Below are 26,774 nucleotides of genomic sequence, written 5' to 3'. Positions count from 1 at the left end.
TTGACTGACAAGTCATGTCCCAACCAATCAGTTTACAGGGATTTTGTGCCCTTTCTCAGTTGGCTGCTGGGAGGGAAGTGTGCACCTGGGAGGATGGGCCAATGGCGGGGATGTGGAGAGGTGTGGGTCGGAGATGGGGGTCAGGGGGTTTAAAGGCGGGAGGCCATGTGAATGAAAGCTCCAGAGATAGACTCCACCACCCCATTTGACAGCTCTAGTTGCCCTCCATATGGCTTGGGCCTCACCTTGATGGACGCCTCTGCCTGGTGTGATACCTGGCCATTCTTTAGAACATTAGAACATTACAGCGCAGTACAGGCCCTTCGGCCCTCGATGTTGCGCCGACCTGTGAAACCATCTGACCTACACTATTCCATTTTCATCCATATGTCTCTCCAATGACCACTTAAATGCCCTTAAAGTTGGCGAGTCTACTACTGTTGCAGGCAGGGCGTTCCACGCCCCTACTACTCTCTGAGTAAAGAAACTACCTCTGACATCTGTCCTATATCTATCACCCCTCAACTTAAAGCTATGTCCCCTCGTGTTTGCCATCACCATCCGAGGAAAAAGACTCTCACTATCCACCCTATCTAACCCTCTGATTATCTTATATGTCTCCATTAAGTCACCTCTCCTCCTCCTTCTCTCCAACGAAAACAACCTCAAGTCCCTCAGCCTTTCCTCGTAAGACCTTCCCTCCATACCAGGCAACATCCTAGTAAATCTCCTCTGCACCCTTTCCAAAGCTTCCACATCCTTCCTATAATCCGGTGACCAGAACTGCACGCTATACTCCAGGTGCGGCCGCACCAGAGTTTTGTACAGCTGCATCATGACCTCGTGGCTCCAAAACCCGATCCCCTTACTAATAAAAGCTAACACACCATATGCCTTCCTAACAGCCCCATTAACCTGGGTGGCAACTTTCAGGGATTTATGTACCTGGACACCAAGATCTCTCTGCTCATCTACACTACCAAGAATCTTCCCATTAGCCCAGTACTCTGTATTCCTGTTACTCCTTCCAAAGTGAATCACCTCACACTTTTCCGCATTAAACTCCATTTGCCATCTCTCAGCCCAGCTCTGCAGCCTATCTATGTCCCTCTGTACCCTACAACATCCTTCGGCACTATCCACAACTCCACCGACCTTCGTGTCATCCGCAAATTTACTAACCCACCCTTCTACACCCTCATCCAGGTCATTTATAAAAATGACAAACAGCAGTGGCCCCAAAACAGATCCTTGCGGTAGACCACTAGTAACTAAACTCCAGGATGAACATTTGCCATCAACCACCACCCTCTGTCTTCTTTCAGCTAGCCAATTTCTGATCCAAAGCTCTAAATCACCTTCAACCCCATACTTCCGTATTTTCTGCAATAGCCTACCGTGGGGAACCTTATCAAACGCCTTACTGAAATCCATATACACCACATCCACTGCTTTACCCTCATCCACCTGTTTGGTCACCTTCTTGAAAAACTCAATAAGGTTTGTGAGGCACGACCTACCCTTCACAAAACCGTGCTGACTATCGCTAATGAACTTATTCTTTTCAAGATGATTATAAATCCTATCTCTTATAACCTTTTCCAACATTTTACCCAGGTCTATAATTACCAGGGCTGTCTCTACTCCCCTTCTTGAACAAGGGGACAACATTTGCTATCTTCCAGTCTTCCGGCACTATTCCTGTCGACAATGACAACATAAAGATCAAGGACAAAGGCTCTGCAATCTCCTCCCTAGCTTCCCAGAGAATCCTAGGATAAATCCCATCTGGCCCAGGGGACTTATCTATTTTCACACTTTCCAAAATTGCTAACACCTCCTCCTTGTGAACCTCAATCCCATCTAGCCTAGTAGTCTGAATCTCAGTATTCTCCTCGACAACATTTTCTTTCTCTACTGCAAATACTGACGAAAAATATTCATTTAACGCTTCCCCTATCTCCTCTGATTCCACACACAACTTCCCACTGCTATCCTTGATTGGCCCGAATCTAACTCTAGTCATTCTTTTATTCCTGATATACCTATAGAAAGCCTCAGGGTTTTCCTTGATCCTATCCGCCAATGTTTTCTCGTGTCCTCTCCTTGCTCTTCTTAGCTCTCCCTTTAGATCCTTCCTGGCTAGCTTGTAACTCTCAAGCGCCCTAACTGAGCCTTCACGTCTCATCCTAACATAAGCCTTCTTCTTCCTCTTGACAAGCGCTTCAACTTCTTTAGTAAACCACGGCTCCCTCGCTCGACAACTTCCTCCCTGCCTGACAGGTACATACTTATCAAGGACACGCAGTAGCTGCTCCTTGAATAAACTCCACATTTCGATTGTTCCCATCCCCTGCAGTTTCCTTCCCCATCCTACGCATCCTAAATCTTGCCTAATCGCATCATAATTTCCTTTCCCCCAGCTATAATTCTTGCCCTGCGGTATATACCTGTCCCTGCCCATCGCTAAGGTAAACCTAACCGAATTGTGATCACTATCACCAAAGTGCTCACCTACATCTCAATCTAACACCTGGCCGGGTTCATTACCCAGTACCAAATCCAATGTGGCATCGCCCCTGGTTGGCCTGTCTACATACTGTGTCAGAAAACCCTCCTGCACACACTGGACAAAAACTGACCCATCTAAAGTACTCTAACTATAGTATTTCCAGTCAATATTTGGAAAGTTAAAGTCCCCCATAACAACTACCCTGTTACTCTCGCTCCTGTCGAGAATCATCTTCGCTATCCTTTCCTCTACATCTCTGGAACTATTCGGAGGTCTATAGAAAACTCCCAACAGGGTGACCTCTCCTCTCCTGTTTCTAACCTCGGCCCATACTATCTCAGTAGACGAGTCCTCAAACGTCCTTTCTGCCGCTGTAATACTCTCCTTGATTAACAATGCCACACCCCCCACCTCTTTTACCATCTGCTCTCTTCTTACTGAAACATCTAAATCCCGGAACCTGCAACATCCATTCCTGCCCCTGCTCTACCCATGTCTCCGAAATGGCCACTACATCGAGATCCCAGGTACCAACCCATGCTGCAAGCTCACCCACCTTATTCCGGATGCTCCTGGCGTTGAAGTAGACACATTTTAAACCAAGTTCTTGCTTGCCAGTGCCCTCTTGCGTCCTTGTAACCTTATCCCTGACCTCACTACTCTCAACATCCTGTACACTGGAACTACAATTTAGGTTCCCATTCCCCTGCTGAATTAGTTTAAACCCCCCCGAAGAAAACTAGCAAATCTCCCCCCCCAGGATATTGGTACCCCTCTGGTTCAGGTGAAGACCATCCTGTTTGTAGAGGTCCCACCTACCCCAGAAAGAGCCCCAATTATCCAGGAAACCAAAACCCTCCCTCCTAAACCATCCCTGCAGCCACGTGTTCAACTCCTCTCTCTCCCTATTCCTCGCTTCGCTAGCACGTGGCACGTGCAACAACCCAGAGATAACAACTCTGTTTGTTCTCGCTCTCAGCTTCCACCCTAGCTCCCTGAATTTCTGCCTTAAATCCCCATCTCTCTTCCTTCCTATGTCGTTGGTGCCTATGTGGACCACGACTTGGGGCTGCTCCCCCTCCCCCTTAAGGATCCCAAAAACACGATCCGAGACATCACGAACCCTGGCACCTGGGAGGCAACACACCAACCGTGAGTCTCTCTCGTTCCCACAGAACCTCCTATCTGTTCCCCTAACTATGGAGTCCCCAATGACTAATGCTCTGCTCCTCTTCCCCTTTCCCTTCTGAGCAACAGGGACAGACTCTGTGCCAGATATCTGTACCCCATTGCTTACCCCTGGTAAGTCGTCCCCCGCAACAGTATCCAAAACGGTATACCTGTTGTTGAGGGAAACGGCCACAGGGGATCCCTGCACTGCCTGCTGGTTCCCTCTCCTTCCCCTGACGGTAACCCATCTACCTACTTCTTTTACCTAATGTTCTAATTACATGGCTGTAGTATGTTAGGAATTACCTAGACAACATACCCCAGCGATGGTGAGTGTGAGACACATTTGGTGGACGAGCCATCTCCAATTCTTCTTTTTATTCATTCATGGGATGTGGCCAGGCCAGCATTTATTGCCCATCCCGAATTGCCCTTGAGAAGGTGATGGTGAGCTGCCTTCTTGAACCACTGCAGTCCATGTGGGGTAGGTACACCCACAGTGCTGTTAGGAAGAGAGTTCCAGGATTTTGACCCAGCGACAGTGAAGGAACGGTGATATAGTTCCAAGTCAGGATGGTGTGTGACTTGGAGGGGAACTTGCAGGTGGTGGTGTTCCCATGCATCTGCTGCCCTTGTCCTTCTCGCTGGTAGAGGTCGCAGGTTTGGAAGCTGCTGTCTAAGGAGCCTTGGTGCGTTTCTGCAGTGCATCTTGTAGATGGTACACACTGCTGCCACTGTGTGTCGGTGGTGGAGGGAGTGAATGTTTGTGGATGGGATGCTGATCAAGTGGGTTGCTTTGTCCTGGATGACGTCGAGCTTCTTGAGTGTTGTTGGAGCTGCACCCATCCAGGCAAGTGGAGAGTATTCCATCACACTCCTGACTTGTGCCTTGTAGATTTTTTTTTAATTTCCAAAATATACTTTATTCATAAAAATCTGTAAAAATTACATTGCCAAACAGTTTCCAAACAGCACCAAAAAAGACAAACATTGCAAGGGAGATCAGTTTCCTTCAATACTGTCATGAGTTCCTTCCCAACCCTTCCGTTTCACAATTGTCATGTCAATTACAGTTTTACATTTACAGCAATTGAGAATATTAACGATACAGTTCGAGGGGTTTCCCATGGATCCAGCCCCTCAGTCCAGCTTGGTGGGGGAACCTTACACTGTGGTCTTTCCCCATTGAGCCTTTGCTGCGGCTGCCCCAAGCTTTAGTGCGTCCCTCAGCACGTAGTCCTGGACCTTGGAATGTGCCAGTCTGCAACATTCGGTGGTGGACAACTCTTTGCGCTGGAAGACCAGCAAGTTTCGGGCAGACCAAAGGGCGTCTTTCACCGAATTGATAGTCCTCCAGCAGCAGTTGATGTTTATCTCGGTGTGCGTCCCTGGGAACAGCCCGTAGAGCACAGACTCCTGTGTTACAGAGCTGCTTGGGATGAACCTTGACAAAAACCACTGCATCTCTTTCCACACCTGCTTTGCAAAGACACATTCCAGAAGGAGGTGGGCAACCGTCTCTTCCCCACCACAGCCAACGCGGGGGCACTGTGCGGAGGGGGCGAGACTTCGGGTGTGCATGAAGGATCTGACGGGGAGGGCCCTTCTCACCACCAGCCAAGCTACATCTTGGTGCTTGTTTGAAAGTTCTGGTGATGAGGCATTCCGCCAAATGACTTTGACGGTCTGCTCGGGGAACCATCCGACAGGATTCACCATCTCCTTTTCCTGTAGGGCCTTGAGGACATTCCGTCCAGACCACTGCCTGATGGACCGGTGGTCAAAGGTGTTTTCCCGCAGAAACTGCTCCACGAAGGATAGGTGGTACGGCACCGCCCAACTGCATGGAGCGTTCCGCGGCAATGTGGCCAAGCCCATCCTTCGCAACACCGGGGACAGATAGAACCTCAGCACGTAGTGACACTTGGAGTTTGCGTACTGGGGATCTACACACAGCTTGATGCAGCCGCACACGAAGGTGGTCATCAGGATGAGGGCCGCGTTGGGTACATTTTTCCCGCCCTTGTCCAGAGATTTGAACATCGTGTCCCTCCAGACCCGGTCCATTTTAGATCCCCAGACGAAGCGGAAAATGGCTCGGGTGACTGCCACGGCGCAGGAGTGGGGTATGGGCCAGACCTGCACCACGTAGAGCAACAACGTGAGCGCCTCGCACCTGATGACCAGGTTCTTACCCACAATGGAGAGAGATCGCTGCCCCCACATGCCCAACTTTTGTCGTACCTTGGCTACTCGCTCCTCCCATGTTTTGGTGCACGCCCCGGCCCTTCCGAACCATATCCCCAGCACCTTCAGGTAATCTGACCTGACGGTGAAGGGGACAAAAGATCGGTCTTGTGCCTTGTAGATGGTGGACAGGCTTTGGGGAGTCGGGAGGTGAGTTACTCACTGCAGGATTCCCAGCCTCTGACCTGCTCTTGTAGCCACGGTATTTATATGGCGACTCCAGTTCAGTTTCTGGTCAATGGTAAGCCCCCAGGATGTTGATAGTGGGGGATTCAGTGATGGTAATGTCACTGAATGTCAGGGGGAGATGCTGATTGTTTTTGGGTCTTCGGACATTAATTATTAATGGTGTTCTGCTTCTGTCCCCTGCAGGAGTCAGCAGTCAACAACAGTCAGGCAAAACCTTTGAGATTACCAGTGTAGTGAAGTTTCCAGTTGAGCGTAAAGATAACGGGGCCGTCGTGACTTGTGAAGCTGATCTCCCATCTGTGAAAGGACAGAAACACCGAATGGATTTCCGCTTAAGTGTACGCTGTAAGTAACAGAACGACTGCATTTCTATAGTGCCTTTCACACCCACTGCACAACGAGGGACTTCCTTGAAGCGCTCACTGTTGTAATGTAGGAAATGCGGCAGCCAATTTGCGCACAGCAAGATCCCACAAACAGCAATGTGATCATGACCCAGATCATCTGTTTTTTTACTGATGTTGGTTGAGGGATAAATATTGTCCCCAGGACACCGGGGAGGACTCCCCACCCCCCCCCCCCCCCCCCCACCACCCCCTGCTCTTCTTCCAAATAGTGGTCGCGGGATCTTTTACACCCACCTGAGAGGGCAGATGGGGGCCTCGGTTTAATGTCTCATCTGAAAGACGGCACCTCCGACAGTGCAGCACTCCCTCAGTACTGACCCTCCGACAGTGCAGCATTCCCTGAGTACTGACCCTCCGACAGTGCAGCACTCCCTCAGTACTGACCCTCCGACAGTGCAGCACTCCCTCAGTACTGACCCTCCGACAGTACAGGGCTCTCTTAGTACTGACCCTCTGACAGTGCAGCACTCCCTCAGTACTGACCCTCCGACAGTACAGGGCTCTCTTAGTACTGACCCTCTGACAGTGCAGCACTCCTTCAGTACTGACCCTCCGACAGTGCAGGGCTCTCTTAGTACTGACCCTCTGACAGTGCGGCACTCCCTCAATATTGACCCTCCTCAGCAATTGCACCTGGAGCACCCACCTAGAATTTGTGTGCGTGTCTCTGGAGTGTGACTCACATTCAGAGGCGAGAGTGAGATGTTAACCTACGCCCGCGTGTCTGTGTCTGTGTCTGCACTCAGCCACTGTGTTCTCCGGCTGAAAGTGTAACCTCTCTCTTTCAACCCCTCGTTCCCAATTCCTGGGAGACTTCAAAGTTCCATTCACCAAACTCCATCGATTACTGTCCTCCAGATGTCACAAATTTCATTAATCTGAAAACAATATCATCATCAACTTGCATTTATATAGTGCCTTTAACATAATAAGACATCCCAAGGTGCTTCACAGGAGCGATTATAAAACAAACTTTGGCCCCGAGCCACGACAGGAGATATTAGTTCCAGCGACCAAAAACTTGGTCGGTTTTTAAGGAGTGTCTTAAAGGAGGAGAGAGAGAGGCGGAGAGGTTTAGGGAGGGAATTCCAGAGCTTAGGGCCCCAGGCAGCTGAAGGCACGGCCGCCAATGGTGGAGCGATGGGAATCGGGGGATGGGCAAGAGGGCGGATTTGGAGGAGCTCAGAGATCTTAGAGGGTTGCAGGGGCTGGAGGAGATTACAGAGATAGGGAGGGTTGCAGGGGCTGGAGGAGGTTACAGAGATAGGGAGGGTTGTAGTGGCTGGAGGAGGTTATAGAGATAGGGAGGGTTGTAGGGGCTGGAGGAGGTTACAGAGATAGGGAGGGTTGTAGGGACTGGAATAGGTTACAGAGATAGGGAGGGTTGTAGTGGCTGGAGGAGGATACAGAGATAGGGAGGGTTGTAGGGGCTGGAGGAGGTTACAGAGATAGGGAGGGTTGTAGGGACTGGAATAGGTTACAGAGATAGGGAGGGTTGTAGTGGCTGGAGGAGGATACAGAGATAGGGAGGGTTGTCGGGGCTGGAGGTGGTTACACAGATAGGTAGAGTTGTAGGGGCTGGTGGAGGTTACAGAGATAGGGAGGGTTGTAGTGGCTGGTGTAGGTAACAGAGATATGGAGGATTGTAGAGGCTGGAGGAGGTTATACAGATAGGGTGGGTTGTAGAGGCTAATGTAGGTAACAGAGATAAGGACGAATGTAGGGGCTGGAGGAGGTTTCAGAGATAGGGAGGGTTGTTGGGGCTGGAGGAGGTGACAGAGATAGGGAGGGTTGTAGGGACTGGAGGAGGTTACAGAGATAGGGAGGGTTGTAGAGGCTGTAGTATGTAACAGAGATAGGGAGGATTGTAGAGGCTGGAGGAGGTTATAGAGATAGGGTGGGTTGTGGAGGCTAATGTAGGTAACAGAGATAAGGACGAATGTAGGGGCTGGAGGAGGTTTCAGAGATAGGGAGGGTTGTTGGGGCTGGAGGAGGTGACAGAGATAGGGAGGGTTGTAGTGGCTGGTGTAGGTAACAGAGATAGGGAGGGTTTTCGGGGCTGGTGGAGGTTATAGGGATAGGGAGGGTTGTAGGGACTGGAGGAGGTTACAGAGATAGTGAGGGTTGTAGTGGCTGGTGTAGGTTACAGAGATAGGGAGGGTTGTAGGGGCTGGAGGAGGTTATAGGGATAGGGAGGGTTGTTGGGGCTGGAGGAGGTTACAGAGATAGGGAGGGTTGTCGGGGCTGGAGGAGGTTACAGAGATAGGGAGGGTTGTAGGGACTGGAGGAGGTTTCAGAGATAGGGAGGGTTGTAGAGGCTGGAGGAGGTTACAGAGATAGGGTGGGTTGTAGAGGCTAATGTAGGTAACAGAGATAAGGACGATGGTACGGGCTGGAGGAGGTTTCTGAGATAGGGAGGGTTGTAGGGGCTGGAGGAGGTTATGGGGATAGGGAGGGTTGTTGGGGCTGGAGGAGGTTACAGAGATAGGGAGGGTTGTCGGGGCTGGAGGTGGTTACAGAGGTGGGAGGGTTACAGGGGATGGAGGAGGTTACAGAGATAGGGAGGGTTGTAGTGGCTGGAGGAGGTTACAGAGATAGGGAGGGTTGTCGGGGCTGGAGGTGGTTACAGAGATAGGGAGGGTTATAGGGGCTGGAGGAGGTTACAGAGATTGGGAGGGTTGTAGGGACTTGAAGAGGCGACAGAGATAGGGAGGGTTGTTGGGGCTGGACGAGGTTACAGAGATAGGGAGGGTTGTAGGGGCTGGAGGAGGTTACAAAGATAGGGAGGGTTGTAGGGGCTGGAGGAGGTTACAGAGATAGGGAGGGTTGTAGGGGCTGGAGGAGGTTACAGAGATAGGGAGGGTTGTAGGGGCTGGAGGAGGTTACAGAGATAGGGAGGGTTGTAGGGGCTTGAGGAGGTTACAGAGATAGGGAGGGTTATAGGGGCTGGAGGAGGTTACAGAGATTGGGAGGGGTGTAGGGGCTGGAGGAGGTTACAGAGACAGGGAGGGTTGTAGGGGCTGGAGGAGTTTACAGAGATCGGGAGGGTTGTAGGGGCTGGAGGAGGTTACGGAGATAGGGAGGGTTATAGGGGCTGGAGGAGGTTACAGAAATAGGGAGGGTTGTAGGGGCTGGAGGAGGTTACAGAGATAGGGAGGGTTGTAGGGGCTGGAGGAGGTTACAGAGATAGGGAGGGTTGTAGGGGCTGGAGGAGGTTACAGAGATCGGGAGGGTTGTAGGGGCTGGAGGAGATTACAGAGATAGGGAGGGTTGTAGGGGCTGGAGGAGGTTACAGAGATAGGGAGGGGTGTAGGGGCTGGAGGAGGTTACAGAGACAGGGAGGGTTGTAGGGGCTGGAGGAGGTTACAGAGACAGGGAGGGTTGTAGGGGCTGGAGGAGGTTACAGAGACAGGGTGGGTTGTAGGGGCTGGTGGAGGTTTCAGAGATAGGGAGGGGTGTAGGGGCTGGAGGAGGTTACAGAGATAGGGAGGGGTGTAGGGGCTGGAGGAGGTTACAGAGATAGGGAGGGTTGTAGGGGCTGGAGGAGGTTACAGAGATCGGGAGGGTTGTAGGGGCTGGAGGAGATTACAGAGATAGGGAGGGTTGTAGGGGCTGGAGGAGGTTACAGAGATAGGGAGGGGTGTAGGGGCTGGAGGAGGTTACAGAGACAGGGAGGGTTGTAGGGGCTGGAGGAGGTTACAGAGACAGGGAGGGTTGTAGGGGCTGGAGGAGGTTACAGAGATAGGGAGGGGTGTAGGGGCTGGAGGAGGTTACAGAGACAGGGAGGGTTGTCGGGGCTGGTGGAGGTTACAGAGATAGGGAGGGGTGTAGGGGCTGGAGGAGGTTACAGAGATGGGGAGGGTTGTAGGGGCTGGAGGAGGTTACAGAGACAGGGAGGGTTGTAGGGGCTGGAGGAGGTTACAGAGACAGGGAGTGTTGTAGGGGCTGGAGGAGGTTACAGAGATAGGGAGGGTTGTAGGGGCTGGAGGAGATTACAGAGATAGGGAGGGTTGTAGGGGCTGGAGGAGGTTACAGAGATAGGGAGGGGTGTAGGGGCTGGAGGAGGTTACAGAGATAGGGAGGGGTGTAGGGGCTGGAGGAGGTTACAGAGATGGGGAGGGTTGTAGGGGCTGGAGGAGGTTACAGAGATAGGGAGGGGTGTAGGGGCTGGAGGAGGTTACAGAGATAGGGAGGGTTGTAGGGGCTGGAGGAGGTTACAGAGATGGGGAGGGTTGTAGGGGCGGGAGGAGGTTACAGAGATAGGGAGGGGTGTAGGGGCTGGAGGAGGTTACAGAGATAGGGAGGGGTGTAGGGGCTGGTGGAGGTTACAGAGACAGGGAGGGTTGTCGGGGCTGGTGGAGGTTACAGAGACAGGGAGTGTTGTAGGGGCTGGAGGAGGTTACAGAGATAGGGAGGGGTGTAGGGGCTGGAGGAGGTTACAGAGATAGGGAGGGTTGTCGGGGCTGGTGGAGGTTACAGAGACAGGGAGTGTTGTAGGGGCTGGAGGAGGTTACAGAGATAGTGAGAGGGCGAGGAGGTCATGGAGGGATTTGAAAACAAGGATGTGAATTTGAAAATGGGAGGTGTTACCGGACCGGGAGCCAGTGTCGGTCAGTGAGTAACAGTGGGTGACGGGTCAACGGGACTGGGTGCGAGTTTGGACACAGGGGGGGCAGAGTTTGGAATGAGTTGAGTTTTACGAAGGGTGAAAGGTCGGATCTATTCCTGAAACACAAAGCAGCCAGTGAATCTCTGTAGAGGAACCTAGTCAGTCACAGGGGTAAGTGTCGTCAGTATCCAGAATGAAATTTCCCGCAGACTGGCAATCTCATCCACTTCAAACATGATTGATCTCAATATCACCTTCCAGGCTCATGAGAAACTGTCAATATCCCTTTATCACAACTCATCAGCCTCAAACTCCTGGACTTTTGGGTCAGATTATTTACAGTTCTTTTCTGCACTGGTGAAAATGTTATTGGTTTGAAAGTTGTGGGGAGATTTGCCTTGGTAATTATTGTACTGTGAGGTGATTTGCACTGATTGTGAGTTTCCGTGTGTCACTAAGTTGGTAATGGTGCCTGCTTCATCAGTGTCTTCTGTGAGGTCGTATTAACAAACTGGGAACAGATGTACCTCAGCTTTATACTATCAGTCTGTCTCTCTCCCCTCTCTCCTTCCGTCTCCACTCCCTCACTGTCTCTCCCTCCATCTCCCATCCCTCCGTCTCTCTCCCTCTGTCTCTACTCCCTCACTGCCATTCTCCCTCCATCTCCCATCCCTCCGTCTCATTCCTTCCATCTCCATTCCCTCACTGTGTCTCCCTCTGTCTTCACACCCTCACTGTCTCTCTCCCTCCATCTCCAATCCCTCACTATCTCTCTCCCTCCATCTCCACTCTCTCACTGTCTCTCTCCCTCCATCTCCAATCCCTCACTATCTCTCTCCCTCCATCTTCACTTCCTCACTATCCCTCTCTCTCCTTCCATCTCCATTCCCTCTGTCTCTCTCCCTCCATCTCCACTCCCTCACTGTCTCTCTCCCTCCTTCTCCACTCCCTCACTGTCTCTCGCCCTCCATCTCCACTCCCTCACTGTCTCCCTCCATCTCCAATCCCTCACTGTCTCCCTCCCTCCATCTCCACTCCCTCACTATCACACTCCCTCCATCTCCTCTCCCTCACTGTCTCCCTCCATCTCCACTCCCTCACTGTCTCACTCCGTCCATCTCCACTCCCTCACTGTCTCTCTCCCCCATCTCCACTCCCTCCCTCCATCTCCACTCCCTCACTGTCTCCCTCCATCTCCACTCCCTCACTGTCTCTCGCCCTCCATCTCCACTCCGTCACTGTCTCTCTCCCTCCATCTCCACTCCCTCACTGTCTCTCTCCCTCCATCTCCACTCCCTCACTATCACACAACCTCCATCTCCTCTCCCTCACTGTCTCCCTCCATCTCCACTCCCTCACTATCTCACTCCGTCCATCTCCACTCCCTCACTGTCTCTCTCCCCCATCTCCACTCCCTCCCTCCATCTCCACTCCCTCACTGTCCCTCTCCCTCCATCTCCACTCCCTCACTGTCTCTCTCCCTCCATCTCCACTCCCTCACTGTCTCTCTCCCTCCATCTCCACTCCCTCACTGCCTCCATCTCCACTCCCTCACTGTCTCACTCCCTCCATCTCCTCTCCCTCACTGTCTCCCTCCATCTCCACTCCCTCACTGTCTCACTCCCTCCATCTCCACTCCCTCACTGTCTCTCTCCCTCCATCTCCACTCCCTCACTGTCTCTCTCCCTCCATCTCCACTCCCTCCCTCCATCTCCACTCCCTCACTGTCTCTCTCCCTCCATCTCCACTCCCTCACTGTCTCTCTCCCTCCATCTCCACTCCCTCACTGTCTCCCTCCCTCCATCTCCACTCCCTCACTGTCTCCCTCCATCTCCACTCCCTCACTGTCTCACTCCCTCCATCTCCACTCCCTCACTGTCTCCCTCCCTCCATCTCCACTCCCTCACTGTCTCCCTCCATCTCCACTCCCTCACTGTCTCCCTCCATCTCCACTCCCTCACTGTCTCCCTCCCTCCATCTCCACTCCCTCACTGTCTCACTCCCTCCATCTCCACTCCCTCACTGTCTCTCTCCCTCCATCTCCACTCCCTCACTGTCTCCCTCCCTCCATCTCCTCTCCTTCACTGTCTCCCTCCCTCCATCTCCACTCCCTCACTGTCTCCCTCCCTCCATCTCCACTCCCTCACTGTCTCACTCCCTCCATCTCCACTCCCTCACTGTCCCCCTCCCTCCATCTCCTCTCCCTCACTGTCTCTCTCCCTCCATCTCCAGTCCCTCACTGTCTCACTCCCTCCATCTCCACTCCCTCACTGTCTCTCTCCCTCCATCTCCTCTCCCTCACTTTCTCCCTCCCTCCATCTCCACTCCCTCACTGTCTCACTCCCTCCATCTCCACTCCCTCCCTCCATCTCCACTCCCTCCCTCCATCTCCACTCCCTCACTGTCTCTCTCCCTCCATCACTGTCTCACTCCCTCCATCTCCACTCCCTCACTGTCTCTCTCCCTCCATCTCCACTCCCTCACTGTCTCTCTCCCTCCATCTCCACTCCCTCACTGTCTCCCTCCATCTCCACTCCCTCACTGTCTCCCTCCCTCCATCTCCACTCCCTCACTGTCTCCCTCCCTCCATCTCCTCTCCCTCACTGTCTCCCTCCATCTCCACTCCCTCACTGTCTCACTCCGTCCATCTCCACTCCCTCACTGTCTCCCTCCCTCCATCTCCTCTCCCTCACTGTCTCCCTCCATCTCCACTCCCTCACTGTCTCACTCCCTCCATCTCCTCTCCCTCACTGTCTCCCTCCATCTCCACTCCCTCACTGTCCCTCTCCCTCCATCTCCTCTCCCTCACTGTCTCTTTCCATCACCACTCCTTCAGTCACTCACCCTCCGTCTCTACTCCCTCACTGTCTCTCTCTCCGTCTCCAATCCCTCAGTGTCTGTCCCTCAATCTCCAACCTCACTCATTGTGCCCAAGTGTCCCTCTCCAGTCTGTGTTTACCTCCGTCAGCCGACAAACTATCAGCCAACATTCGCACCCCCTCAGCTTGCCATTGTAAAAGCTGGTGTTGGATTCACACATGTGACAAGTCCATTGTGTCATTATGGACATTTCTAACTTCTCATTACCTGATTTTGTCAGGCCATTGTAATAAATACAGAAGAAACAGGAGCAGGAGGAGGCCATTCAGCCCCTCGAGCCTGCTACCCCATTCAGTATGATCATGACTGCTCTTCTACCTCAACTCCACTTTCACGTCCTATCCCTCGATCTCCCTCAGTGTCCAAAAATCTCTCGATCTCGGTCTTGAATATACTCAACGACTGATCATCCACAGCTCTCTGGGGTAGAGAATTCCAGAGATTCCCAACCCCCTGAGTGAAGACATTTCTCCCCATCTCAGTCCCCAATGGCCAACCCCTTATCCTGAGATTGGGACCCCCGAGTTCTCGACTCTCCAGTCGGGGGCAAACAGCCTCTCAACATCTACCCTGTCAAACCCTCGAAGATTTCCTGTGTAATTTGTACTTGATTATTTCTAGCTTGACATCTAAGTAGCTCTTAACTGCAAAATAACAGCTGGATTCTGCAGTCTGCTGATGTATAATTAAGCTGCCCAGTTCTGCCTCTGATTCTCTTGTTAATCCTGTGTTTCCAAACCAGTGGAACATATGTTCAGAAATAGGCAATACGAAGTCACATTATCTGGGTGAATTGATGACCTGGGAATAATGTTCACACTCCAAATGTACTTTTTTTCTTACTGATAATTTATTCTGTTGCTCTTTTTTTAATTTGTTTCTCAGTCTGATCGTCCAGAAGTTAGAAATCTATATCCTTGTGTTTAATCATCAAAGTGTTTGAGTTACCTGTTGTTCGGGGTGCGGGGAATGGAGGCTGGCGGCTCAGTAGCGCCTGAAGGCGATTATGCCGGCAGGTTCTCTGTCTGATTTCCTTTGCGTCCTCCACTCAGGAGGCATTGTGTGGAAACTTCTCCAATCCTCCTCCTCACACTGCCTTGGCGGTGACCATTTGAAATTGAGAGCTCCCCAAAGCGCGGCAAAAGTCTTCCCTTCCTCGCTATAGCCTTATAACTTATGAAAAATTCCATTGAATCGCCTCTTAGCCTGTTCTGAAAGAGTCCCATATTCTCGAAACTCCGCTCATGAATGCCTTTGCCCATCGATGGCAGGTCAGTATGTTCAGTGTCCCGGAAGAGCAGGGAAATTGAGGATAGACATTGGAGGGTAGGGGTGAGTGAGATTGGAGGGTAGAGATGAGTGATATTGGAGGGTAGGGGTGAGTGAGATTGGAGGGTCGGGATGAGTGATATTGGAGGGTAAGGATTAGTGAGATTGGAGGGTAAAGATGAGTGAGATTGGAGGGTTGAGATGAGTGGGATTGAAGGCTAGGAGTGAATGGGTTTGGAGGGTAGGAGTGAGTGAGGTTGTCGGGTGATATTGATAGAATCATAGATTGGCACAAGGAGGCCGTGCCGGGATAGTCCAGGCTGCGGGAATTGTTGAGAGGTAGAAGGAGGCGATTCCGGGATATTCCAGGCTGCGGGAATTGTTGCGAGGTTATTCCTGCATTTTCTTGCTTTCTAGTCCAGTGTTTGAGCTGTGCTGAGTTGCTGTGGTAACAGATAATAACACTTTGATGGCACCATGAATGAGGTCCTGCTGGGAGTATCTTCACTCAGTGGACCAGCTCACTTATCCACAACACATAAGAACTTAGAAACATAGGAGCAGGAGTAGGCCATTCAGCCCATCGAGCCTGCTCCCCCATTCAATACAATCCTGGCTGATCATCCACTTCAATGTCTTTTTCCCACACTCTCCCCATATCCCTTTATGTCATTGGTATTTAGAAATCTGTCAATCTCTGCTTTAAACATACTCAATGACTGAGCTTCCACAGCCCTCTGGGGTAGAGAATTCCAAAGATTCACAACCCTCTGAATAAAGAAATTTCTCCTCATCTCTGTTCTAAGTGGCTTCCCCCCAGATTTTGAAATTGTGTCCCCTGGTTCTAGACTCCCCAATCAGGGGGAACATCCTGGTTGTATCTACCCTGTCTATCCCTTTCAGTATTTTGTAGGTTTCAATGAGATCCCCTTTCATTCTTCGAAACTCTAGAGAATACAGGCCCAGTTTCCCCAATCTCTCTTCATAGGACAGTCCCACCATCCCAGGAAACAAGTCTGGTGAACCTTCATTGCACTCCCTCTATGGCAATAATATCCTTCCTAAGGTAAGGGGACCAAAACTGCACACAGTACTCCAAGTGCAGTCTAACCAAGGTTCTATACAATTGAAGCAAGACTTCACTACTCCTGTACTCAAATCCTCTTGTGATAAAGACTAACATATCATTAGCCTTCTTAAATGCTTGCTGCACCTGCATGTTAGCTTTCAGTGACTTATTGACAAGGACACCCAGGTCCCTTTGTACATCTACACTTTCTAATCTCTTACCATTTAAGAAATACTCTGCACATCTATTCCTCCTACCAAAGTGGATAACCTCACATTTTTCCACATTATATTCCACCTGCCACTCTACTCTTGCCCACTCACTAATTCTGTCCAAATCCCCTTGGAGCTGCTTTGCATCTTCCTCACAACACACATTCCCACCTCGTTTTGTGTCATCCGCGAGCTTGGAAATACTACATTTGGTCCCCACACCCAAATCATTGATATATATTGTGAACAGCTGGGGCCCAAGTACTGATCCCTGCGGTACCCCACTAGTCACAGCCTGCCAACGCGAGAATGACCCAGGCACAGGTTGGGTCCTCCCGTCACCTCAACCCGGGGCCTCCTGTCGCGGCTCGGGAAAGTTTCCGGATTCCGACATGCGGGCTGTATCAGCCGGTGTGCGTTCCGCTTCGTTTTAAGCTTTACGTTTGAGGACAAGGCCTTATTCGTGGTGAAAGGCCTCAGCCCCCATGATTGCTTTCAAGGACGAACAGTGACATAATGTCTCGGTGAGCGATCTCACTGAATCGAAAGGGGGGCCAGAGAGAGAGAGAGAGAGAGAGAGAGAGAGAGAGCGCAGTGATAAATAACCCGGGATAGATAACGCTCAATCCCCTCGGCTTGCAAGTCTATTTCTCTCAGGTGCCCATCCAACTTCCTCTTGAATTTGTTGATCGCCTCCACTTCCACCGCCCTTGTAGGCAGCGAGTTCCTGTCATTACTGCATCCTTCCTGACGTGTGGTGACCAGAACTGGACAGTTGTGGCCTAACCAGAGCTTTATAACGGTTCAGCATAACCTCCCTGCTTTTGTACTCAATGCCTCTATTTATAAAGCCCAAGATCCCATACTCTTTACTAACCACTCTCTCGATATCTCCTGCCACCTTCAAAGATCGATGAACATGCACCCCCAGCTCCCTCTGTTCCTGCCCACTCTTTGGAACTGTGCCATTAAGTACATATTGCCTCTCCCTATTCCTTCTGCCAAAATGCATCACCTCACACTTGTCAGTATTAAACTCCATCTGCCACCTCTCTGCCCACCCCACTAGCCTATCTATGTCCTGTTGCAGGCCGTTCGTATCATCCTCACAGTTTGCCACACCTCCAAGTTTGGTGTCATCAGCACATTCTGTGATTCTACTCCGCATTCCAAGATCTAAGTCATTTAATTACGTCAAAAATAACAGTTGTACCAGCATGACCCTTGGGGAACACCACTGTCTGCCACCCTCCAGAATCACAGAATTGTTACAGTGCACAAGGAGGCCATTCGGCCCATCGAGTCCGCACCGGCTCTCTGAAAGAGCAATTCACTCCTTTCCATTCCCCCGCCTTCTCCCCGTAACCCTGCACATTCTTCCTTTTCATATGACAGTCTAATTCCCTTTTGAGTGCTATCCAGTCAGTCCAACTCCCCAGCTCGATTCTCGTAACCCTGCAAGCTGAGAATTTACAAACCCGAACCCTGCCTCTACAACACTCAGCGTGACGTAGACTCGCACTGACCCTCCTGTGACATGCACAGTCTCCATCCTTCGTAACCATAGAAACTTGCTCAGAACTGAATCCCAGGATTAGTCCAATGTTTGCGAATGTAACGGAAGCCGGACTCACCCAAGACTGACCTGGATCAGTGGGTTTAATCCCACAATGGAATTAGTCTGTTTTATTCCTGTAAAGAGATATTAAATATTTTACACTGCCAGGTTATTTTTGCAATTACAGGTTAAGTACAAATTCCACATTTATTTTTATATATAAGTCACTGCAGATTAAAAAAATGTTCATCTTTTTTTAATGACCGTGTCAAATTTTGCATTTTTTTAGTTGAAATCCCTTTCAGCTGGGGAGTCCAATTAAACGCTTCTTGCTCAGAAATACCGGAAGCAGCCTTTACATGTCCAGTAGTTTACACAGTTGTTCTGCAGCCCTGCAAGTTCACAACAAAAATCCAGGATTTAAAGGAGTGAATTCAGCAGATGAAGTTACAGAGTAAATCTCCCTCTACACTGTCCCCATTAAACACTCCCAGGACAGGTACAGTACGGGGGTTAGATACAGAGTAAAGCTCCCTCTACACTGTCCCCATCAAACACTCCCAGGACAGGTACAGCACGGGGTTTAGATACAGAGTAAAGCTCCCTCTACACTGTCCCCATCAAACACTCCCCAGGACAGGTACAGCACGGGGGTTAGATACAGAGTAAAGCTCCCTCTACACTGTCCCCATCAAACACTCCCAGGACAGGTACAGTACGGGGGTTAGATACAGAGTAAAGCTCCCTCTACACTGTCCCCATCAAACAGTCCCAGGACAGGTACAGCACTGGGGTTAGATACAGAGTAAAACTCCCTCTACACTGTCCCCATCAAACACTCCCAGGACAGGTACAGCTCTCCATGAATACTGTGGATGGTTCTGTGAATTGGATAAGTATCTGAAGATAGAAAATGCGCAGGTCTGTGGGGACAAGGCGGGCAGTGGGAACAACTGATTTGCTCTTGCAGAGGGCTGGCCAGTGCCCGATGGGCTGAATGGCCTCATTCTGTTCTGTAACTATTCTATTATTCAATGACCACTTCAGCTTCAGCTCCATTGGAACGTAATGAGTTCCTGGCGACTGTGACACTGACCAATGGGTTTCTCTCTTGCAGTTTCACCGACGGTCAAAGTTCAGTCTCCCTCTGTCCTCTTGAGAGAAGGCGATGACGTCACACTAACCTGTTCGGTTACAGGAAATCCGCAGTAAGTAACCCGGAGATGAGAATCAGATCTCAGTTCAGCAACAGCATCGTGTTATCGGGCTGGAGAGTCTGTAAGCTGTCTTTCCTCCAATGAGATCATCACTGAGATGATTTCAGATGAACGGACAGACATTTTTCTTTGTTTGTCTAAATGTCTGTCATCGGTGCTGAATAAAATTAAAAATTAGCGGCACTGTAAAAACAGCGAATCTCGCTCGGCCACTCGCCGTGTGTTGACCGTAATCAAGACTTTCCAGCACAGAAACAGGCCATTCGGCCCATCTGCTCTGTGCTGGTGTTTCTATCCCACACGAGCCTCCTCCCACCCCCTTCTCCGTCTCACCCTATCACCATATCCTTCTATTCATTTCTCCCTCGTGTGTTTATCCAGCTTCCCCTTAAATACATCGATACTATTCACCTCGACCACTCCCTGTGGGAGCGAGTTCCACATTCTCACCACTCTCTGGGGAAAGAGGTTTCCCAGCTGGATTTATTAGTGACTGTCTGATATTGATGGCCCCTAGTTTTGTTTGCCCACATCTCTTCATCTAACCCATCGAACAATCAGTATCAATGACTTCGATGAGGGGACTGAGTGTAATGTATCCAAGTTTGCTGATGACACAAAGTTAGGTGGGACTTTAACCGGTGAGGATGGTGCAAAGAGGTTAAGTTAAGTGACTGGGCAAAAACGTGGCGGATGGAATATAAAGTGGAGAAACGCAAAGTTAACCACTTTGGTCGGGAAAACTAGTAAAACGGGATATATTTTTTTGGTTTGCTGATAATGCAACCACTAGGTGGCGCAGTACTTGCACATGTGCAAATGCAGCCTCATCCACTGAAACATCGCTGTCTATGACATTCAGGCAGAACCACAAATGCCCACAGTGGCTGTGATCGCCACCTTCATACCACCCCCAACAGTACCTCACTCCGTCCTGCCATCGCCACTGCCTCCTGCGCCCGTCTGCACGTCACTTGCTCCCGGCCGTGCCGCTTCCTCCTCTCTGCTCCCCGCTCCCTCCCCTCCCTTGCCTATCTTGTCTCTCTCTCTCCGCGCCCACTCCTCCCGCTTTCCCCGTGCAGGGAAGAAAGGTGGTGATCGCGGGAGGGAGCGGGGAAGCCGCGGCAGAGCAGAGGGGAGGAAGCGGCGAGGGGTGGGGGGCAGGGAGATGAAGCGAGGCTGGGGGTGAGCGGTGTGCAGACATTGCAGTACGCAATGGCGTTTGAGCGTGAATAAGTCCTGGTAAACCGGGTGCTGACGGAGACTGCACATGGGCAGCACCGTACTGACAGCAAGAGTCTGTTCTGCACATGTATGAAGTTGGGAGCACTCTGTTGTCAACAGTCACTTTGTTTTCTAAATGGTGAGAGACTGGGAAATGCTTGCATTCAGAGGGACCTGAGTGTCCTTAGACTCGAATCACAGAAAGTTAACGTGCAGGGACAGCAAACAATTAGGAAGGCAAATGGTATGTTAGCCTTCATTACAAAGGGATTGAAGTACAAGATTGAAGAAATCTTGCTGCAATTATACAGAGTCTTGGTGAGACCACACCTGGAGTATTGTGTACAGTTTTGGTCTCCTTATCTAAGGAAGGATATACTTGCCATAGAGAGAGTGCAACAAAGGTTCACCAGACTGATTCCTGGGATGAGGGGGGTTGTCCTATGAGGAGAGACTGAGTAGATTGGGTCTATACTGTCTTGAGTTTAGAAGAATGAGAGGTGATCTCATTGAAATGTATAAAATTCTCAGAGGGTTTGACAGGGTAGATGTTGAGGGGCTGTTTCCCCCCCCCCGCCGGCCCCCGACTGGAGAGTCTAGAACTGGGTGGGGGGGGGTCAGTCTCAGGATAAGGGGTCGGCCGTTGGGGACAGAGATGGGGAGAAATGTCTTCACTCAGAGGGTTGGGAATCTCTGGAATTCTCTACCCCTGAGAGCTGTAGATGCTCAGTCGTTGAGTGGATTCAAGACTGAGATCGAGAGATTTTTTTGGACACTGAGGGAGAGCGAGGGATAGGGCGGGAAAGTGGAGTTGATGCAGATGATCAGCCATGATTGTATTGAATGGGGTAGCAGGCTCAAGGGGCCGAATGGCCTCCTCCTGCTCCTGTTTCTGATGCTCCTGTGAGGGTCTTCATGATTTGAAAAGCTCTGTCAGGTCATTGCTCAGTGTTCCCTTTTCTAGAAAAAAAAGAGCCCCAGTCTGTTCAACCGATACAGATAGTTATAAACTTTCTTTTCTTGTATCATCCTTGTAAACCTTTTTTGTACCATTACCAGTACCTCAGGACTGTTTTGTTATATGGAAACCGGAACTGTGCACAGTGCTCCAAGTGAGGTCTCACCAACGTATATGAGACCGGAACTGTGTCGGAGGGTCAGTACTGAGGGAGTGCTGCACTGTCGGAGGGTCAGTACTGAGGGAGTGCTGCACTGTCGGAGGGTCAGTACTGAGGGAGTGCTGCACTGTCGGAGGGTCAGTACTGCGGGAGTGCTGCACTGTCGGAGGGTCAGTACTGAGGGAGTGCTGCACTGTCGGAGGGTCAGTACTGAGGGAGTGCTGCACTGTCGGAGGGTCAGTACTGAGGGAGTGCTGCACTGTCGGAGGGTCAGTACTGAGGGAGTGCTGCACTGTCGGAGGGTCAGTACTGAGGGAGTGCTGCACTGTCGGATGGTCAGTACTGAGGGAGTGCTGCACTGTCGGAGGGTCAGTACTTAGGGAGTGCTGCACTGTCGGAGGGTCAGTACTGAGGGAGTGCTGCACTGTCAGAGGGTCAGTACTGAGGAATACCGCACTGTCGGAGGGTCAGTACTGAGGCAGCACTGCACTGTCAGAGGGTCAGTACTGAGGGAGTGCTGCACTGTCGGAGGGTCAGTACTGAGGGAGTGCTGCACTGTCGGATGGTCAGTACTGAGGCAGCACTGCACTGTCAGAGGGTCAGTACTGAGGGAGTGCTGCACTGTCGGAGGGTCAGTACTGAGGGAGTGCTGCACTGTCGGATGGTCAGTACTGAGGGAGTGCTGCACTGTCAGAGGGTCAGTACTGAGGGAGTGCTGCACTGTCGGAGGGTCAGTACTGAGGGAGTGCTGCACTGTCGGATGGTCAGTACTGAGGGAGTGCTGCACTGTCGGAGGGTCAGTACTCAGGGAATGCTGCACTGTCGGAGGGTCAGTACTGAGAGAGTGCTGCACTGTCAGAGGGTCAGTACTGAGGAATGCCGCACTGTCGGAGGGTCAGTACTGAGGCAGCACTGCACTGTCAGAGGGTCAGTACTGAGGAATGCCGCACTGTCAGAGGGTCAGTACTGAGGGAGCGCCACACTGTCGGAGGTGCTATCTTTCGGAGGTGCCGTTAAATCTGAGGGCCCCTGTCTGTTCTCTCAGTTGGATGTTAAGAAGAGCTGGGGCGGTGTCGGGGGGAGTTCTCCCCGGTGTCCTGAGGCCAAGATTTATCCCTCAGACAGCATCTGAAACAGCTGACCTGGTTCTTCATCACATTGCTGTTTGTGGGAGCTTGCCGTGCGCGCATTGGCTGTAAAGCATTTTGTACTGAGATCGCAAACATTGGTGAATGAAAACAACTTCTGTCCTTCGTGAATGATGACTGAAGGCAAAGGGGAATAAATTCTCCGGTACTGCAACATCCTACACTATTGGGCACAGTTCTTTAACCCCATACCCGTCAAAAACAGAGAGTTTTTGATGGAGAACAAACTCGGCTGCAATGCATAGATGCCCGGTGTTCAGGGGCTGGTGAGATTATAAACATGAAGGCAATAAAACAGAAGGATAAACTGAGAGAATGCCAGGAATGAAGGGACACTACACAGCTCATCACCAACAGATGGTGTGGGCATCTGTTGGTGACAAACAGTGGGGACTGCAAATACCATCACCGCAACATGCACCTTGGCAGTGCCGTTTAATGAGATTGTTGAACTGCTCGGGGATTTGGTCTCACTGTCTGTCCTTTCATTCTGAGCCAGACTTCGCCATCTCACTTTAACTTGCATTCAATGTATCCAACACCAGTTTGTGTCCAATTAATTGGATTGGACAATTGCTTGTAATCTTCTTAATCAAATAGCTTAATCTGACTGTGAGATACAGTGAAGATGGGTTTGGAGTAAAGCTCCCTCTACACTGTCCCCATCAAACACTTCCAGGGCAGGTACAGAACGGGGGTTAGATACAGAGTAAAGCTCCCTCTACACTGTCCCCCATCAAACACTCCCAGGGCAGGTACAGAACGGGGGTTAGATACAGAGTAAAGCTCCCTCTACACTGTCCCCCATCAAACACTCCCAGGACAGGTACAGCACGGGGGTTAGATACAGAGTAAAGCTCCCTCTACACTGTCCCCCATCAAACACTCCCAGGACAGGTACAGCTATGGTGCCTGCTTGGCATTGTCCCTGAATCAATTAGTACCATTTTGTCAATGTGCTGATTATTTATGAGGTGGAACGGGATGGAACGGGAACATTGCTGAATGGGGAACGATCGAGATCCAACTAGTTCACCTCCGACCATCATCCAAGTCACATGCTAAAATCATCATGGACTTGATGATCGATCACAGTGATCGATCTCTATCAATCAGTCTACAATAGACTGGCAGAGAGAGGGAGAGAGAGAGAGAGAGAGAGACGGTGACGCAGTGGTAATGTCACTGAGTTAATCCAGAGGCCCAGGCCACTGCCCTGGGGACACAGGTTCAAATCTCATGGCAGCTGATGGAATTTAAATTCAATTCATGAAAATCTGGAATTGAAAGCTAGTGTCCAGAAATAGTGCCGTGGAAATAATATCGATTGTCGTTAAAAAAAAAAAACCCCGTCTGGTTCACTAATGCCCCTTTAGGGAAGGGTATATCTGCCCTCCTTACCTGGTCTGTCCTACACGTGACCCCAGACCCACAGTAACGTGGTTGACTCTTAATTTCCCTCCGAAATGGCCGAGCAAAGCCACTCAGTTGTCAAGGGCAGTCAGGGGTGGGTAACAAATGCTGGTCTTGCCAGAATATATAGAAAAGACTCCGAGTCATGTCTCAAATTATGGACAATTAGTGCTAGTTTTTCACCCATGTCGACGAGGAACTGGGTTGATAATATTCCCGAAATGACTTAAACACAAGATACGACAGATGGGTCCCTCAACTCCTTGGCACTCTCGCTGCATAATCGACTGGCATAAACAAAATAACAACAATAGGAGCTACATTTATATAGCCCCTTCAACACAGTGTCACGCACACCAGAAGTGTGATGATACAAACTAAATCTAAAGAGTTATGAAAAACTGACTTTTTCTTTGAAAAATGAACCTTTATTTCAGAGAAAAGTGAACAATGATCCAAAATGGCCAGTGAAGGAAAGGGACTGGCCTTTGTGGATTCAAACTGTCTGACAGACACAGGCCAAATCTTCAAAGCTAAGAGGTGTCAATTGCACCCCATCCTAAAACATTCCAGAATTGAATGTCTTCTTCCAAAACAAAGAAGGTGCGAAGTAGCCACATCCTGGGCCATTGTGCGGTCACCATGGGGGAGAGACCCGAGCATCTTCCTACCAGGACATGAGAAGTAACACAGATTTACCTTTAAAGAAAGACTGCCGAGAGAGAGACTAACGCAAGAGAAAAAGAGAAGACAAAGCAAAATCCAGCAGCTTGTTTTCCTGCAAACCAGAAGGCACCTGCCCTGCTGTAGAATCCGACATCTATACTAGACAGCAGGGAACTAGAAGTGATCAACCGTCTTCAACTGAACTTTCAATCAAGAGAGAGAAATCTACAATCATCTCAGGCCTGCACCCAATGAGAACTCAGTTTCCAAGAGAATTTGACAGGTTTATCATGCCCGTCCCCTCCCCCACCAAACGTCACCTTCCCTTTCCCCTCTCCATCTGTCTCTTGTGTGTATGTGTGTGTGTGTGTGATTGTGACAATTTCGGGTTAAGGCCTATTGGTCTATTAAAAAACTGATTTTCTATAGTTAAAACCTAGAAGAAAACCTGTCGCGTTCTATTTATTTGACAAACACCAAGGGGGTTAAACCCGAACAACAAAACTCACTTGCTGAGGTCAGGTGGGGAATTGAACAGAGGGAACTGTCCACATCGCACCACACTGCCGTGACAACAGTAAAACATCCCAAGGTGTTTCACAACAGTGTAATCATCAAAATTAGACCCCGAGTTACAGCAGGTGATATTAGGGACCGGCGACCAAAAGCTCAGTCAAAGAGCGTCTTAAAGGAGGAGAGAGAGAGAGAGGCGGAGAGGTTTAGGGAGGGAATTCCAGAGCTTAGGGCCCCAGGCAGCTGAAGGCACGGCCGCCAATGGTGGAGCAATGGGAATCGGGGGATTGGCGAGAGGGTGGAATTGGAGGAGGGCAGAGATTTCGGAGGGTTGTAGGGGCTGGAGGAGGTTACAGAGATAGGGAGGGTTGTAGGGGCTGGAGGAGGTTACAGAGATAGGGAGGGTTGTAGGGAGTGGAGGAGGTTACAGATATAGGGAGGGTTGTAGGGGCTGGAGGAGGTTACAGAGATAGGGAGGGGTGTAGGGGCTGGAGGAGGTTACAGAGATAGGGAGGGTTGTCGGGGCGGGAGGAGGTTACAGAGATAGGGAGGGTTGTAGGGGCTGGAGGAGGTTACAGAGATAGGGAGGGTTGTAGGGGCTGGAGGAGGTTACAGAGATAGGGAGGGGGTGAGGAGACCATGGAGGGATTTAAAAACAAGGATGTGGATTTTAAACTCGAGGTGTTACCGGACCGGGAGCCAGTGTCGGTCAGTGAGTACCTGGGGGGTGACGGGTGAACGGGACTCAGTGCGAGTTAGGACACGGGGTGGGGGGGGGGGGGGGAATGAATTTTGGATGAGCTGAAGTTTATGGAGATTGGAGTGGGGGTGGGGGGGGCATCTGGAGAACATTGGAAGTCTAGAGGCAAGAAATGAATGGATGAGGGTTTGAGCAGCCGATGAGCTGAGGGAGGAGGGAAGTTTGGGTGATGTAGTGAACCCAGTTTCCAGAGATACTCGTGATTTCCGCCCCCCCCCCCCCCTCCGCGCCCCCCGCCTGTGTGCTTTAGACATAAACCTCGTCTCATACAAAACGGACAGGTTTTGAATCCTGGTCCCAGAGCTGTCGGGGCAATGCAGTACCGAACCCCTTGATGACTGAAAGCACTTTGTCTGCTATCTCATGTCCTCACTGTTTGTGGGACGCAGTTCCTGCAGAACTGGGTGTATCTGCTCTGTGGGCACGCACCACACTGTGTAGAACTGTTTTCCTGGCTTTGGACCGAATTTATTGATCTATCCTTCACCCTCATCATAATCAGCAGATGACCTGGGTCAGTATCTCAGTCCTTCCTTCCTAGCTCTCTATCTTTATCTTTATCTATCTATCTTTCTGCATCTCACTCTCTACCT

The 26,774-nt window shown here is 50.7% G+C and overlaps 1 protein-coding gene across 1 annotated transcript in view; it reads left to right on the top strand.

Moving 5' to 3' along the window:
* cadm4 (cell adhesion molecule 4) overlaps positions 1-26,774 on the top strand; it is a 141,210-nt gene that overhangs the window by 64,099 nt on the left and 50,337 nt on the right. The window contains exons 4-5 of the mRNA XM_068018504.1: positions 6,302-6,463; positions 19,240-19,330. Coding sequence (XP_067874605.1) covers positions 6,302-6,463; positions 19,240-19,330 — 253 coding nt within the window. The remainder of the gene's footprint in view (positions 1-6,301; positions 6,464-19,239; positions 19,331-26,774) is intronic.

This window comes from Heterodontus francisci, chromosome 39 (genome assembly GCF_036365525.1).
Source record: "Heterodontus francisci isolate sHetFra1 chromosome 39, sHetFra1.hap1, whole genome shotgun sequence".
Lineage (NCBI taxonomy): Eukaryota > Metazoa > Chordata > Chondrichthyes > Heterodontiformes > Heterodontidae > Heterodontus > Heterodontus francisci.
The sequence above is the reverse complement of the archived record's forward strand: the minus strand, read 5'-3'. Positions and strand labels throughout refer to the sequence as shown.